We start from the raw sequence: 17,091 nt of genomic DNA, 5'->3' as shown, positions 1-17,091 counted from the left end.
TCCCCTGCATCGGCAGGCGGACTCTCAACCACTGCGCCACCAGGGAAGCCCCGGCTCCTGAGTTTTAATGCCCATGTGGAAGGTAGGGAATTGGAACTGAGATGCCCCTCTTAGTGGAAATGTAGAACAGAAAAAGTTCTGCCCACTATTATTGAAAGATGATGAGGAAACATGTCTGTTTCTTCCTAAGTTCTGGGTGATTAAAAATTTTCAAATCTGAGATCTAAATTGACACAGAAATTGCTCCCAGTCAGTGAAACTCCTGCGGTTCCTGCAGAAATTTAAAAAACAAAACCAAAAATTGCTCTTAAGGGATGCTCCCACATTCCAAGCAACCAACAAGATTCTGTCCATAGGCCCTGAAGGCTCTTTATGAAAATTTATATAACATGAGAAAAAAACATCTTGGCCTTTATCCCTGCCTTGTATGTGAATGTGATGCCTAGAGGAACAGCAACACATATAATGGCCATGCTTGAAGAAAAGGCCAAAAAAACTGCAGAGGTGCCAGACCCGACAACGCTGAGCTACAGAACCATGCCAGCAGCCACATACTTCTGGATTTTTTGTTACGTGAGAAAAATAAATTCCTATCAGCTTAAGCCACTTTTGTGGGTTTTCTGAACCTGCAGCAGAAAGTATCCCTACCTGATTTAGTAACAGAAAAATCCATGCCACAAAATATACCCAGGAATAAACTTAAAAAGAAATGTAAAAGATAAAAAATCTTTAAAATGTTATTGAAGGGTCTAAAAGAAGTCTTGGAAGAATAGAAAGATACATTCTGTTCTTGAATAAAGAGACACAATAATATGACAAAAATATTGAACCTCCCTAAATTAAGGTACAGTGAAATATGATACCAATAAAAATGCCAAAATAATTTTTCCAGATGGAAAAAAAATACCATAATACCATGCATGGAAAAATATCATAAATAAAGTCAAAAGGCAAATGATAATATGGGGGGAAAATATCTGAAAAACAGATGACCGAGAGATACTTTGGAGTTCCTACAAATCAACAAGGAAAAGAGCAACTACCCAAGAAAAAAGTGGGCAAAACCTTTAACAGACTTTTCAGGAAAGGGAACACAAATATCGTATAAATGCATGAAAAGAAGCTCAACCTTACTCATAAGACAGGTACAGATTAAACATAACATTTCCACATATCTGATTGGCAAAGATGAAAAAGTTTGATAATACAATAATGGACCGTGTGGGATAAAGACCCTCATATTGTTGGTGAGAGTATCAGAACCACCACCTTGAATAGAGAATGACAAATTTTATTTCATAGTCCCTTTGACTCAGAAATTTCATATCTAGAAATTTATAGCTCAGCAGGGCCACAGAAATATAATGTGAGCCACAATCCAAGTCATATATTTTACATTCTTTTATTGTATTAACTGTCTGAAATCTGGTGTGTATTTCACACTTACAGCACATCTCAATTCAGACTAGTCATATTTTAAGTGTTTGATAGCCATAGGTAGCTGGTGGCTATCAGCTTGGGCAGTGCAACTATAGATAAGAATAAAAACAATAGGTAACATTTATTATTTACTGGAGGCAGACACTATACTAAGCATTTTTCATGCACTATCTCCCTTAATCCTTACTCGCACCCTATGATGTTGGTTCTATTATTATTCTCAGTTTGTAGATGGAGAAACTAAAGCACAGAGAAATTAAGTAACTTGCCTTAGGTTACAAAGCTGCTGAGTGGCAGAGATAGGTTTCAAACCCACCCCATAATTCTCTTAACTGCTGTTCCATATTGACTCTGTAAGTCTACTTGTACATATGAACAAAGATGTATGTAGAATGACATTCACTGTAGCACTGTTTGTAAGTAGCAGATCAGAAACAGATGAAATATTCATCAACAGAGGACTGGTTAAATAAATTACGACTCATCTATATAGGTTTTTAAAGATGAATGAGGCAAACCTATCTATCTATAGATGGACGGATGTAGAAAATGATCTCTAAGGCTGTTTCACACTGTTGTGTGAAAAAACCAAGGTGCAGGACACTATATATAGTGCTCTGCCATTTATGGGGAAAAAAAAAAAGAGGAGTGACCAATACATGATTGGTCATGATTACACATGCATAGACTCTCTGGAAGGAAACCAAAACCAGAAACAGTATTTGCTTCTGAAAAGGGATACTAGGGGAAGAGGGTGGGAGAAATACTCCTTATTGTTTAACTTTTTACACTGTTTAACTTTCATACTTTTTAACTTGTGCTTATATTGAATACTTTAAGAAAAAAAATCTTTGAGGGTCTACTATGTGACAAGTATGTTCAATAGCAGTAAATATCAAAACAAAGTCCCTCCATCCATGAGCTTATTTTGGGGAATGGGTTAGGGACAGTCAAACAAGTCAATAAACAAACACGATAATTCATCGTAAAGAAAGCAGGTAATTACAGATAGTGATAAGTTTTGTGAAGGAAATAAACAAAATGAAGAGAAGGTCACTGAGGGAAGCCACTTCAGATAAGGTGGCCAGGGAAGGTCTCTTCACAGAAACAACATCTGGGCAGGAGCCTGAAGGATGAAAATAAGCAAATCTGCAAGATTTGGGGAAGAGAAATCCAAGCAGAGGAACAAACAAAAGGCTCAGAGTGGGAAAAGGGCTTGGTATACTGAAGGAGCTGGAGGAATGGAAAGGAGCCGCAGTGTGACTGGGATGTACTGAGCACAGGAGAAGAATGAATGAAACAGGTGGAAGAGGCAGGCAGGAGACAGTCCTGTAAGCCCCAAGGTAAGCAGTTTGGGTTTAGCAGGAAAGTTAACATGCCCTGTTTATATTTTAAAAGATCATCTGGCTGCTTGGTGAAGAATGGACTGCAGGGGAGAAAAATGGAAGCAGGGAAGAGACCAGCTAAGATGCTGTAGTTCAGGCGAAGACAACAATGGTTTAGAACAGTGGAGGTAGAAGGTACTGGCAGAAGTAAACATATTCTACATATATTTGGATGTATATGTAGATACATATGGATACATATGTATCTCAAATTATACGTACCTATACATTTGGATGTATATGTACAATATGTAGAACCTGTTAGTAAATTAATGTCAGGAGTAATCAAGAATGAATTTTGGTTTTTGTTTAGGTGGGTGGTAGTGTGAATTTACAGAGATGGATAAGACTGGGGGAGGAACACATTTGGGTGTATATGTGGCAGGTCTGGGGGGAATCAAGATCACTGTTTCGGAGACACTAATTTTGAGATGTCCGTTAGGCATCCCAACAGATATTAAGTTGGCAGATGGATTCAGGAGTCTGATGCTCAGAGGAGAGATCTGGGTTCTTAGCTCTCTTTGACAGTTGACCTCTCCCTCCTTGCAACTCCCTTACCTCTTTCGTTTTTATCATACCAGCCTCTTCCGGTCTTTGTCCTATCTCCAGCTCCTCTTCTTTCCCCCTTCACTTGAAGTTGATATTCCCTAGGGTTCCATTCTTGACCTCTTTTTCTAACCTACACTGTCTCTGGGCTGCTCATCCAAATAAAGAATTTCCAAATATTCTTATATGCTCTAATACAATATGTACGGTGATTCCAAAATCTGTAACTTCAGCGCAGATTTCTCCCCTGAGCAACAGATCTACATATTCAACTGCCTACAGGTCATTGCTGCCTGTTTGACCCACAAATCCCTCAGACTTATTAATTATGATTCTTCCCTGCCTCTATAAATGGTAACACTACCCATATAGCTGGCCAGGGCCAAAATCTTAGATTAGTATTAAATATTCTTTTCCCCAGTAAAACAGAGCTTAGTGTGCCTGGAGTCTCCCTATACAAGATGAAAAAAGCATATAAGATCATGGACTCATCAGCTAGGAGCCCCAAACACTGGTTCAATACTGTGCCATATCTTCTGTTTGCCCCTCCAGAGCCACCCTGCTTTCTGCCATGAAGCCTGACACATCAAATAGATCCTGTGGCCAATAGGGAGTCACAGCAGAAGGCTGGAGGGAGAGGAGAATGAGGTCAAGATACTATTCCTCTGGCTCTCTTCCATCAAACTCCCATTTATTCTTTAAGTTCTTGGTACAAAATGACTTTATTTCTGAAATGGTAGAGAGGGTGGATTTGGGATGGGTTGGGGAAATCAAAGGCAGTAAGATATCAGAAGTAAAAAGACCTTTGAGAGACTTTTGTAATAGTACATATTGAAACGTAATAAGGGCCATTAGGGATACTCATTCTTTGAGGGGTAGCCTCAATGTTTTTATCTGTCTGTTCCCAATGTCTAACCCTGCTCCCCACTGTAGAAAATATACTCAGCACAGATAATTTAAATAAAATAAGAACTATGAAATGACCAAAGATGAGGAGTCCAAGGTTTACCTTGTATCCATTGTCTTCTTTGCGGTTGTGAGATGCAGTAATCATCACACCTGCAACTGCTTTGAGCTCCTGGACTGCATATGGCTAAAAAAACAATAACAATAAATATTTGTTTCTTAGCTACTCATACATTTGACATAAGAATAACTTTGATTAAATAACTGGAAAAGACATTAAGATATAAATAGCCTAAAACCTCAATAATCAACTCCAGGTTCCTTGGGTGGGATATAACTAAAGCCACCTAAATATTAGGTCATCAATAACCACCTAACTGTTAGACTAAATGTTTTTTTTCCCCTCCAGTCTCATTTAACTTAGTCCTATAATTATTTTGTTCATTTAACAAATATTTAACAAACACCTATTATATGCCAGATACTCCACAAGACTCTGAAGATATGAAAGGGGAATAAATCATAAAATATTAGACCTGGAAGTAAATTTAAGAAATCATCTAATCTATCATATTTTACATATTTTACACACTGTATACTGTTTATCCAACATTACATAATCATAAGGGAGAATATATAAGAGAAGAACTTAGGTCTCTTGCCTTCCAATTTGAAGATATTTACATATACTCTGTGGCCTCTATAGCATATAAAGGTCAATTTACCATCTCTCCCAAAGTTAATTCCCAAGTTGAATTTCCCTTTTTCTTTGCAGTTATTATTTATTTGCCTAAGATGTTCCCCATATTCCTTCTACCATCACATCCAACTTCTCTCCTCCTGGCCATGGGTGGGTGGACACGTGACCCTGATCTGACTAGAGTAACCTATTCCCTTGATAATTTAACTCAGAGATTTAACTCACAACCCAAGCCTGGTCAGAGTCTTTCTCGAAAATGTCTCTGCTATAGGTAGTCAAGGAAGATTGCCTTTTGACTCAAAGACATGGTGATAAAGGGTGCTAAAAATAACTTCCCTAGCAGCTAGAGCAAGTCTACCTGCAATAAGAAAGGAAGGCCAACACATAGTTACAGCTGGAAATGGTAACCCAGTGGCAGACTCCTACATAAATGTTCTACATTTCTGGGCCCTCCCTGGTTTCTGTCATTCGTTAGAGCTAATTGTTTAGAAATTCCTTCAATTCTTTGAGCCACTCCGTATATTTCCAATAAATCATTAGTAACAGTTTTATAGAGACATTATCTAATGGCCAAACATTTGGTAAAACTTGCCCACAAAATCATGTGAACCTGGCATTTTTATTTTGAGAAGATAAATAAAACCCAGTTCAATTTCGTTAGTGGTTATAGGTCTATTCAGGTTTCCTGTTTCTTATCAGTTTTGATGTATTAATTATTCTAGAAAATTGGCCAATTCTCCTAAGTTTCACATTTATTTGCATTATGTTATTCAGAATATTGTAATTTTCTTAATCGCTATATATTTATTATTCACTCTTTTACTTTCTTTGTCTTTTTTTTCTTCAGCACCCTTGCCAAAAGGCTTTGTCTATTTTATTAATTGTCTCTTCACAGAGCCAACTCTCGCTTTTGTTGATACACTCTTTTCTTTATTTTCTATTTAATTGATTTTTCCTCATATCTTTATTATTTCTTTTATTTTCTTTGGATTTATTCTGTTTTGCTTCTAACATATTAAGTTAAAGTCTTAGCTCATTATTCTAAAAATTTTTTTCCTAATATATTCATTAAGACTATAAATTTCCCTTTAAGTAGGGCTTTAGCTATATCTCATAGTTTTTGCTATTTATTGTTTTCATTGTTGCTCAGTTTTAAATACAGACAGTCCTTGCTTTGCAAAGTTCCAGTATACATGAATTTCTGATACCATATTTTAGTTAAATAATACCAGTCTCCCAACAACATGCTCAAATTTTAGTTACCATGCTATACTGTGAGTAACTGCATCAAGTACAAACCTGGCTGCTAACTCTTCAGTCTGAAATAACTATGTATATAAGAGATCCATCATGATTAGTAACCAATCATGTCATCAAGTCTGTCAGTGATTGGTCACTGTGCATCTGTTAGTCAGCTCTCTCACAGACAGCAAAGCATGTAGCTGTGTTGCCTCATCTCCCAGTGATATACCCATGTGACAATTTTGCAAAAATGGATAACTGAAAGAAGGAATTGGCCAACAAAGATGAAAGTGCAGCAAAGAAACAAAAGTGATAACAGTGGAAGTGACATTTGAATCGACCATAAATGGAGTTATAGAAGAAATAACTGGGAACGTTGACACTGCTGTCATTCAAGAGACTCTAGATGTGCAACCCCATGAGCTTAGTTAAGGTGAATGTATGGATATAAATGAAGGATGTGGTTGTGATGAAAGGGATGAAGCTGTCCCAGAGGGAGTTATACTGGTGAAAAAAGGAATTCTCAGAGACATTTTATGATACTGAAAGTACAAACAATAGGGAATTCCCTGACAGTCCAGTGGTTAGGACTCCATGCTTTCACTACAGAGGGCCTGGGTTCAACCCCTGGCTGGGGAACTAAGATCCCACAAGCCGCACAGCAAAACCAAAAAAAGAAAGAAAGAAAATACAAAAGATAAAATGTGGGGAGCTGATCCAGACTTAGAAAGAAGTATGATAATTCAGCAAGGCATAGAGAAGATGCTTACTCATATTGTTAAGTTATATGACAAGAAGCAAGCACTGGTCACAGTCTTGATACACTGTATTACAAAGAAATAAAACACTAAAGTGTTTTGCCACTTCTAATGTTTTAAATTACAGAGTAGCAAATAAATATTAGTTTATATTACTTTTTTCTTTTCTCTGTACATTTTTAATCAAGAGAAAAGGTATATTTAAGGTTTTGACAAAAAATTTTAAAGGTCACAGAACAATCGTAATTTCCCCCATTGATAACTAACATGGCTTTGCATGGTTTTAGCTTACACAGTTATCTTTATAGTCCTGCACTACCATGCAAAGCAAGGATGGCTATAGTTTCTGATCTTCATTATATCTTCCTTAATCCATAAATTACTTACAAATGTGTTTTTAAAATTCCAAACATATGGGGATTTGTGGGTTTCTTTATTTTAAATATTATTGCATTGGGGTCCAGGGCTATGGCTTAATAAGCAATTCTCTTGTCATTTGTGAGATTTCCTTTGTGACCCTATTTGGTAAGAATGAGTGTCCTACCATCACTGAATACAGGGTTTACACACAGACACACACACACACACACGATTAAGCACTGCTAATTGTGTGTTTAAACCTATCCGTAATAATTTTTGCCTGCCTGATAAATCAGTTTCTGAAAGAAGAGTATTAAAATATCCCACCTTGACTGTGGATTTGTCAACTTGTTATAGATCAAATTCTTAGGTGGTTCAACACATGCTTGTTGAATGAAAATAAATTCAGAGCAAAATTTGTTTTCTTTAGGTCCTTCATATCACTTAATACAGAACTATATGCATGACAAAGATTTTAATCCTGCTTGATTTAAGAAATCTTTTCAAGAGCAATCTTTTCAATCTTTTCTGTACAATCAGTGATACAACACACTTACTACAAAAGGCGTAGGAACATATCTTGAAAAAAGATACACAGGAACATCTTTGGCCAGTAAGACTGCAGCAGTGAGTTTAGCAAGCCTAAAAAAAAGAGATTTCACTTGGTCCTTAGCTTTACATACTTTTTGAAAACCAACCTCCCATAAAATAAATGCATTACAATTATTCTGAATATACAGTAGCATAATACAACCGATTCTTATAATCACTAGTTATTTAAGATTCATGCTCCAACTTTAAAATGTTAAATAAGATTTTTTTGAAAAGGAGTAACAGGGAACAGAATTGACATTTAAATTTCTTCTTTTTTTCTCATTCATCTTCTGATGGCTCTTTTAATAAGAAATAAAACATGCAAAAGGCAAAAAACATGGAAGAAAGTGAAACCAGAGACTTTGATAAACACAATATGCCTATTTACCCCGTGAAGAAAAAGTATCACTATATCATGATTATCTATGTGTGAAAATACCCTAAAACTAATCAACTAGGACTATAATGAGAGAATGCAAGTTACATAATCCTCCTACCCAGTGCCTCTGCCAAAATATTAAAATCATCACATAGTCTATGTCATTCTAAACACTAACTCTAAACATTTAGAAATTTACTCCTTTCTGTAAAAACCAAAGGTCATCATTGAAATCCTTCTATTTCAGCTCTAAAATAAACATTAGCATGTGATCACATTTTTTTGGACAGCTTCCTGTTTCAGAAATCCTACAACTGGGCATAACATTTTTTTCAAGGTTTTATTCCAATCCAGCTTAATCTCTGAAACAATTAACACTGTACCTCTGGCTGCTGCAGCTGCTAGTTACTTGACCCCGGGTGTCGTACCCAACGACAAAACCTCTTTGCTTGAAGTCTGAGAAACATCTCTCAAGGTATTTGTACATCCCCTGAAGCAGATAAACACAGAAAATTAATTCCTGACTAATGCCTGCATTTTCTACGATTTAAGGGCTATACTTTTTATTTGTGGTGTGCCCCTTATTGGCTCTCAGGGAACTGGCTTCCTCCTTTTGCCCATGTTTACCAATGTGAGAACAACAATGTTCAATCCTCAAATGTGAGATGATAAACACCTATTTCCTGGAGTTTCAGACACATTTAATACCACAGAAATATCAATTAAGTAACTTAAATCCAATATGATACATAAAACATTAGGGAAAAAAAGATGGGACATGAGAGTCAGAATGCTAACCAAAAAAAACTTGTTAGAAGAGCCAAAAGAAATTGTTTCTTGCCTTAAGGCTCTAGAGAACAAAATTTTGACCATGTTAGGCCTTGCTAAATCATAAGATTGAAGCTAACCAGAAGATTTGATCTAATTTATGACACAAACATTTAAAATCAGCAACATAAACCTTCATTAGAGCATTTCTTAAGATGGCTGATCCCATTCTTTAGTTTTAAAATCTCACAGAAAGAAAATCTCATAAACGAGGAAAATTTGCAGTCAAGGGTGACAAAAAAATGAAATGGAGTATTTAATATTGAAAATATCACAATAATAAGCCAAAACACCATTTAACTATCTTATGAATGATTTGCTAACTCTAATAAACACTTCCGTCTGTAAAAATAACACTTCATATTGCTACAGTCCTTTTAAAACTACTTTCTCGGACGTTGCCACATTTAATCCTCACAACAACCCCCAAAAGAAAGAAATGAAGATGCCAGTTCTAATTTTGTCTCTGTCTTTCAACATTTCTTCCAAAATAGAGGAAACAAAATAAGATTGAAGCTCCATTTAATGACTTACCCAAAGCCATTCATTCAACCAAAACTATGTTATACTGATTTATTGAAGACCTACTATATGGCAGGGACTTCTAAGTAACTATGTGGCAGCACCAAATGAGACCCCAGTGACTTCTGGACCCTTCTTTCATGGCTCTTTCAAGTATAATTATTCTTCCTAACCTACTCCCTACGAGTGTGTGTGCGCCCAAGCATGCACGCAATATAGCCCCAATTGACTAGTTTCACCAACTTATTTATTTCGAACGATGATACTATCCTAAAACCTCACAGAATCTCATTCTCTGGTGTAAAAATCCATCTTCTCTTATCCCTCTATATACATAGGTTCTGAATAAAACTAGGGTTTAAGAATTAGATTCCATCTGGCTTTTCCACTTCAAATAATGGAATCTCAACTCCTGTAAAAATTTGCACTTCTGTAGAAATTGATTTTCAAACACCTCCTCCACTCCTTTTTCTGAAGTCAAGGAATCTTCAGTTAAAATGAAAGCTTATAAGGAAACCCAACATACAAAAAAGATCGAACTGAAGCATTTCTGGATGAAGAAAAGAAAGGGGATGGGGGCAGGAGGAGGCAAGTATCCTACCTATTCAGTCATCTTGTCATCCTTTGTTCCTGATCCCCTGCATTAGCCCCTGGATTTAGAGAATTCCCTCAGAATAAGGTTAAACGTGATTTACTGTTTGGCAGTATCAATTAGAATTATATCTACTGAGCAATTCTCTAGTTCAGAACTATTTTTAGTATATGCTAAATGCATTTTGGCCTCAAAAGTGGAGTTCCTTGAAACAGTAAGGATGATTCACTGGAAAGAAAGTAATCTGTTTCTAGAATAAGTTGCATAAAAATGGGGAGAAATAAAACAAATTGTATCATATCAACACTGTCTTAACTCTCAAAATATACGGAAAACCATGTTAAAAGGAAATATTTTCAACTAAATTTTCCAAATACTCTGGTTAACCTTTATCAATTGCCATATGCCAAAATAAGCAATCACCTTCTTTCTATCTAAATTTGTTTCTTTGTATTAAATGGAAATGTCAATATCCATTTCCTGGTTTCAAATGCAAAGTAACATTGTCAAGAAGTTGACAATGGCAACCAAAATAATTCAATAAGAAAGTCAGTCTGTGACTCTAAAGATACATAAATGACCTCTAAGATCAGTCTTGTGCAAGACCAAAGGTCAGAATTTATTCTACATTTTTTATTTACAAGAGAGTATCTTGCTGGATATAAAGCTTTTTTTGCTTTTGTTCTTTTTTTTAAGAAAAGAAACTAATTTATAAAGCAAAAAAACAGAGTGATAAAAGTACACATATTATAATTTATAATACTTACCTGTGTTGATTGTATTACTGTAAGATCATTAATATAGCAAAATCCTGCCCCCATAGCAGAACGAAGTCCTGCAGTCCCAAAAGTCATTCGGCAACAAAGTCTATCTCGCAGCTCCTTGTTCATCCCATTCCTTAACAGATTTTCAATTTGCTCTTTTGTCTTGGGATTCTATAAAAAAGATGCATTAAAACTTAATCAGGGGCTTCCCTGGTGGCGCAGTGGTTGAGAGTCCGCCTGCCGAGGCAGGGGACACGAGTTCGTGCCCCAGTCCAGGAAGATCCCACATGCCGCGGAGCAGCTAGGCCCGTGAGCCATGACCGCTGAGCCTGTGCGTCTGGAGCCTGTGCTCCGCAACAGGGAGAGGCCACAACAGTGAGACGCCCGTGTACCGCAAAAAAAAAAAAAAAAAAAAAAAAAAACCAACATAATCAGGATCACAAGTAGACTCCTAATATGAAGCCCTTCTCAGGAAGCAATAAGTATTATTCATACATAACAAGGTTCTACGTTGACTATAAATTCCACAGTGCTACTTATTAATATTAGTATGTATAATAAAAAAACACCTGCCATTTATTGAGTCCCCAAAGAGGCCAGACCCTATTGAGTGTGATTTACATATCTCTAATTGTCATATTTTTAAAATAATATATTCAAGAAATTTTTTAACAAATTGACAAGAGCTATGGATCCAAAATAAACCTCTTAGTCAAAAATGATATCAATTAAAGTCTATGTTAAATTTTAAAAGAAATATGGAAGCTATTAGATAAATGCCATCAAAACATGCCTACTAATTACTTCCTAAACATCTGTAATTCAAAATGCCCAGATAAAAAAAAAAAAAATTGGCCAGATAAGCCTTACTGCTCTTTAAAGTCACAGAAAACCGTTCAATTTATCTACAGCAAAAGTTGACCATGAAGAGGTCTTAAATGTGGACTTGGTTAAGAGTGAGAATGAAAATTCAATCCAAATTTGGCTTGTGAAGCAAGACATGCCAACATCTTTATTTTAGGGTTTGTATTTCATTAGCACATACTTCAACTTATTTTCATAAAGCTCAGGGTGCCTATAACTGAAAACAGTGCTTCACAAATAAGTAGCAAGTTTTGAATAGAAATGCAATTACAATAAGAATAAAACTTAAATGTAATTTTCCAGTATTTTCTTTTTAGGAGAAAGAGTCAAATAATAAGAAAATAAGGTAAAGCATAACTTCTCTCTTCCATACCATACATAATATGGATTTAGTCCATACTAACTGCATAGATTGTCTACATCTACAGTCTATATAATGACAATGAATATTCAGAATGATAAACCAAGGCACTTCAAAGACGCTAAATATTAGAGTATATTTGTACTTGTAAAGAAAAAAAATCATATTAATATATAATTTAAACAAAAAGGTATTCTGGGGATAGTGGAAATTAAAGTAACCAGAGGACATGCCACAAACTAATGAAAAGCCATGGAAATTTTGATCAACTGAATTGTAATCTGCTTAAACTAGATGGATGTTAAAAAAAATGTGTATACACACACACACACACACACACACACACACACACACACACAGAGAGAGCCTTGACTCAAGGAGTCTCTATTTCATAAATGGCACAAACTAACAAATATAGAGCCTACATTAAAATATGAATAGCTATTAAGAGAAAAATCTAAACAATAAGATTATCTGGGCTACTGTATATTATTCCAATGTCTAAGATATCGCCAGATTTGATACAGAGGTCAGAGACTTGAAGAGAGTTAACATTTAAAAATAGGTTATAAGAAAGACAAAAATTGAAAAGACTGAAAAACTTCATTACTATAGAGGGTACAAGGCAGTGTCATACAGTTAGTTACATTGAAATTGGGATAGTCTTTTTAGAGTGATTTTGCAGCAATTATCAATATTTAAACTGCATATGCCTTTTGGCCCATAGATTTCTCTGTCCACAGTAATACCTTCACATGAACAAGATTCATTCATATAAGAATATTCAATGCAGTATCTTACTGGTAGTAGTATTATTACCATTGTATTGATGAAGAGATTAAGATTTAGAGAAGGAGCCTCGTAACACTGAGCTAATACTGGAGGTCTAGACAGGATTTGAATCCAGGTTGGTCTGGCTCTAAAGCCTATACCATCTCACTATAAACAAAATAATTATGTAGGGCAGGTTAATAATGCTTCTAATAATAATTTAACTCCAGCTACAAAGCAAAATATATTCCTTTTTATTATAGCTGTATAAATATAAAAATGATCCACCAGACATGAATGCTATTAGGTTACTGAGTATACTTCCTAATATTTATTGCACAGCTACTAGAGTACTAGAGTAGGTCCTAAAAATTCTATTTTCTGTTATACATCACAACCAGTTCTAACCTAATTTCTGGTTCTGAAAAAGCCTGTAAATTGGAGAAAAATAAAAATGGGTAAAGAATCATGATGCATTAGAAATAAGCAAATCTTTATGGTAAAAAGAGCTAAGTGACTATAGGTGACAGTCATTTGACATCTACTTTAAAGTCAGATTTCTCTACTATTTCATAGCTAGACATTAAATTAGATGTTGATGTTATAAACATTTAAAAACATAATTAAAAGTCTATCTATGTAGCCATGATTATCATATATTTTCCTAGCCATGATTATCATATATTTTCCATTTGGATGATGAAATTACATTTGTATTTTACTGTTAAAATCTTCAAATAACCATGATTTTTATAAAGTATAATATATGAAGATTCTCAAGAATTACAAAATTATTTTTAAAATACTATTTCTGGGCTTCCCCGGTGGTGCAGTGGTTAAGAATCTGCCTGCCAATTCAGGGGACACAAGTTCAAGCCCTGGTCCGGGATGATCCCACATGCCGCAGAGCAAATAAACCCGTGCACCACAGCTACTGAGCCTGAGCTCTAGAGCCCACGAGCCATAACTACTGAGCCCACGTGCCACAACTACTGAAGTACGTGCACCTAAAGCCCGTGCTCCGCAACAAGAGAATCCACCACAATGAGAAGCCCGTGCACCGCAATGAAGAGCAGGCCCTGCTTGCCACAACTAGAAAAAGCCTGCATGCAGCAACAGACCCAACACAGCCAAAACTAACTAAATAAATAAATTTATTAAAAAAAATACTATTTCCACAAGGAACTAAGATATATTAAATGAAAAGGAAGACAAAGCAGAAGAGTATATAAGGTGTTTAAATTTGTATAAAAAGATGTATATGTATACTTATGTATAATTCTAGAAATACTCCATGCAAATATAAGACACTACAAATAGTGATTATCTATGAGGGGAAAATCAGGGGCAAATGCTGAGGTAGAAAGGATTATTTTTATTGTACAGTCTTGGTTCTGATGGGCTATTTTATGTATGTATTACTTATTTTATGGTAAAAATTATATAGATATCCATGGTGGCTGAGAAAAACTACTACTTGTGTATCTACATGAATACTTTTTACCTCACAAACTACTCTCTTTTTCCTACCCACAGAAAGCTATTAAGATCTGAATCTATAAAACATATATTGGCGATTTCTCAAATACAAATTATTGTTTTCTTTCTAAGTGTGCGCCCTTATTTACAATTCACTCATTACTTGAGAGTAGGAGAAGGCTTATCAGCAAAAAAAGAAGAAAACTGTTCAACTGTTAAAAAAAAAAAAGCACCTCTAAAATTAAAACGTAAGTCAGTAGGAAAGTTGATTTACATACTTCTTAGAAATGTACTTATTGACCTACTATATAAAATGAAAATTAATTATTTAGAAAGTAAATGTATCCAATCTGAACTAAATTTGCTCTTAACTAGCATATTTTAGAATCCTAATAATTTTAGTACCCTAAAAAAGTAACCCTGAAGAAACTCCAAAGAAATTTTAGTGACTACTAGCATGTTCTATTCTTCATCAGAAATGAAGCTGGTTGTTTAGTATGAATCAGTAAGCTAAAAAATACAGAATTAAAGCCATGCATTATTTTCAAATTTTACCTGTATGCCAAAAATTTTCCTTTGGTTCTAATCATATGGATTGCTGCAACTTTATACGGCTGAAATGAAGACAAGAAAGTGTCTTCTTACATAATACTGTGTGGAGGTTTTTTTTTTTTTTTTTTTTCCATATTGTAGGTCCATAAGGCCCCAATTCAAAGAAAACGTGAAAGAACTGATTTACAAAAAAGGCAACATTTTAAATATATAGAAGTGCCTCTTCTAACAAACTTAACTTCTTAAAGACTTTCATAACTGTGAAGAAAGCTCACATCAGCCCAAAATCACACCAACTCTGCCTGCCATGAAATGAAAGTATTAGCATTTACTTATGAAGGCTCATTTTGGACTCACCCAAGCTTTTCTGAACCTATTCTGTTAATAATTAGGGGGCTTCTGTATTATTTATGCATAACAAATATAAATGTGTATAAAAGTATATTAAAAAGTATGTAACTGTCATTAAATAAAACAAATCAAGTTTGCCAATGAGGCATTCACCTGTAAATCTTCTTTCCTACTACTTTTATAAACCTAGTATTTTTATAATTCTTATACAGTTTGAATCTCTATTAATATTCTACTACTAAACCTAACAGCTTAAAAGCAATCTAAAATATGAATCTCATTGTTTAGAAGATTAGAACAGATCTAAAAGAACATAACATATATTAACAATTCCAAATCTTAATATTGTTAAACATCTAAAGAGGCGACAACATATAAAATTGAGTTTTTAGTAACTCCAATATACCTAAAATTACAAATCTGTAACACTTTTAAGTGCTTCTGACAGAGAGGGGTGTCTAAACAATAAATATCAGTTTTATATTAATTACAGAGAAAAAAATTTAAGTTTATTTCTAGATGGAAGTTAAAACAGGAAACTGCAATCTGAAAATCTGAAGGGTGAATGCAACTGACATTTACTTCTGAGGGTCAGCCAGCTTGGAGATCCAAGTCTAGAGTCCTGAAGCAGAACATGTTTTCCAAACCAGATGCTTCCTGAGTCCAAAATACACTCTCTTAAAACCAATAACTTTTTTCCCTTTAAAAAGATTCTGGGGGGCTTCCCTGGTGGCGCAGTGGTTGCGCGTCCGCCTGCCGATGCAGGGGAGCCGGGTTCGCGCCCCGGTCTGGGAGGATCCCGCATGCCACGGAGCGGCTGGGCCCGTGAGCCGTGGCCGCTGGGCCTGCGCGTCCGGAGCCTGTGCTCCGCGACGGGTGAGACCGCGGCGGAGGGAGGCCCGCATAACACAAAAAAAAAAAAAAAAAAAAAAAAGATTTTGGGGCTTCCCTGGTGGCGCAGTGGTTGAGAGTCCGCTTGCTGATGCACGGGACACGGGTTCGTGCACCGGTCCGGGAAGATCCCACATGCCGCGGAGTGGCTGGGCCCGTGAGCCATGGCCGCTGAGCCTGCGCGTCCGGAGCCTGTGCTCCGCAACGGGAGAGGCCACGACAGTGAGAGGGCCGCGTACCACAAAAAAAAAAAAAAAAAAAGATTTTGGTGTAATTCTAAATTTAATTTCACCATCTTTAAAAAAATTGTAGAGGGCTTCCCTGGTGGCGCAGTGGTTGAGAGTCCGCCTGCCGAGGCAGGGGACAGGGGTTCGTGCCCCGGTCCAGGAAGATCCCACATACCGCGGAGCGGCTAGGCCCGTTAGCCATGGCCTGTGCTCTGCAATGGGAGAGGCCACAACAGTGAGAGGCCCACATACCGCAGAAAAAAAAAAAATTGTAGAAATTAGCATAAGCTAAATTAGCTTAGATAAAACACCTGAATGACTATACTTGTCATATAAAATGAGATTTACTTAATAATAATTGGTTTAATAAAAGCTGAATAATAATCACTGAGTGAATATAAAAATCATATCCAGGAAATAAAGATGCTAACTACTCCAAAAGTAGAAAATAAACTATAAAATAAAATACATTGAGGGCAGACAGCAGAAGCAAGAACTACAATCCTGCAGGCTGTGGAACAAAAACCACATTCACAGAAAGATAGACAAGATGAAAAGGCAGAGGGCTATGTACCAGAT

At 35.9% G+C, this 17,091-nt stretch overlaps 1 protein-coding gene across 2 annotated transcripts in view; it reads right to left on the bottom strand.

The window, feature by feature from the left end:
* Positions 1-17,091, bottom strand: part of PGM2L1 (phosphoglucomutase 2 like 1) — a 64,658-nt gene that overhangs the window by 13,209 nt on the left and 34,358 nt on the right. For both annotated transcript variants that reach the window (XM_007109098.4, XM_028500849.1), the window contains exons 2-5: positions 11,020-11,187; positions 8,694-8,800; positions 7,895-7,979; positions 4,381-4,464 (exon numbers count right to left, since the gene is read on the bottom strand). In XM_007109098.4, the coding sequence (XP_007109160.1) occupies positions 4,381-4,464; positions 7,895-7,979; positions 8,694-8,800; positions 11,020-11,187 (444 nt within the window). The remainder of the gene's footprint in view (positions 1-4,380; positions 4,465-7,894; positions 7,980-8,693; positions 8,801-11,019; positions 11,188-17,091) is intronic.

The sequence above is a fragment of the Physeter macrocephalus genome, chromosome 16, assembly GCF_002837175.3.
Source record: "Physeter macrocephalus isolate SW-GA chromosome 16, ASM283717v5, whole genome shotgun sequence".
NCBI classification, from domain to species: Eukaryota; Metazoa; Chordata; class Mammalia; order Artiodactyla; family Physeteridae; genus Physeter; species Physeter macrocephalus.
This window is presented reverse-complemented; position numbering and strand designations above follow the sequence as displayed.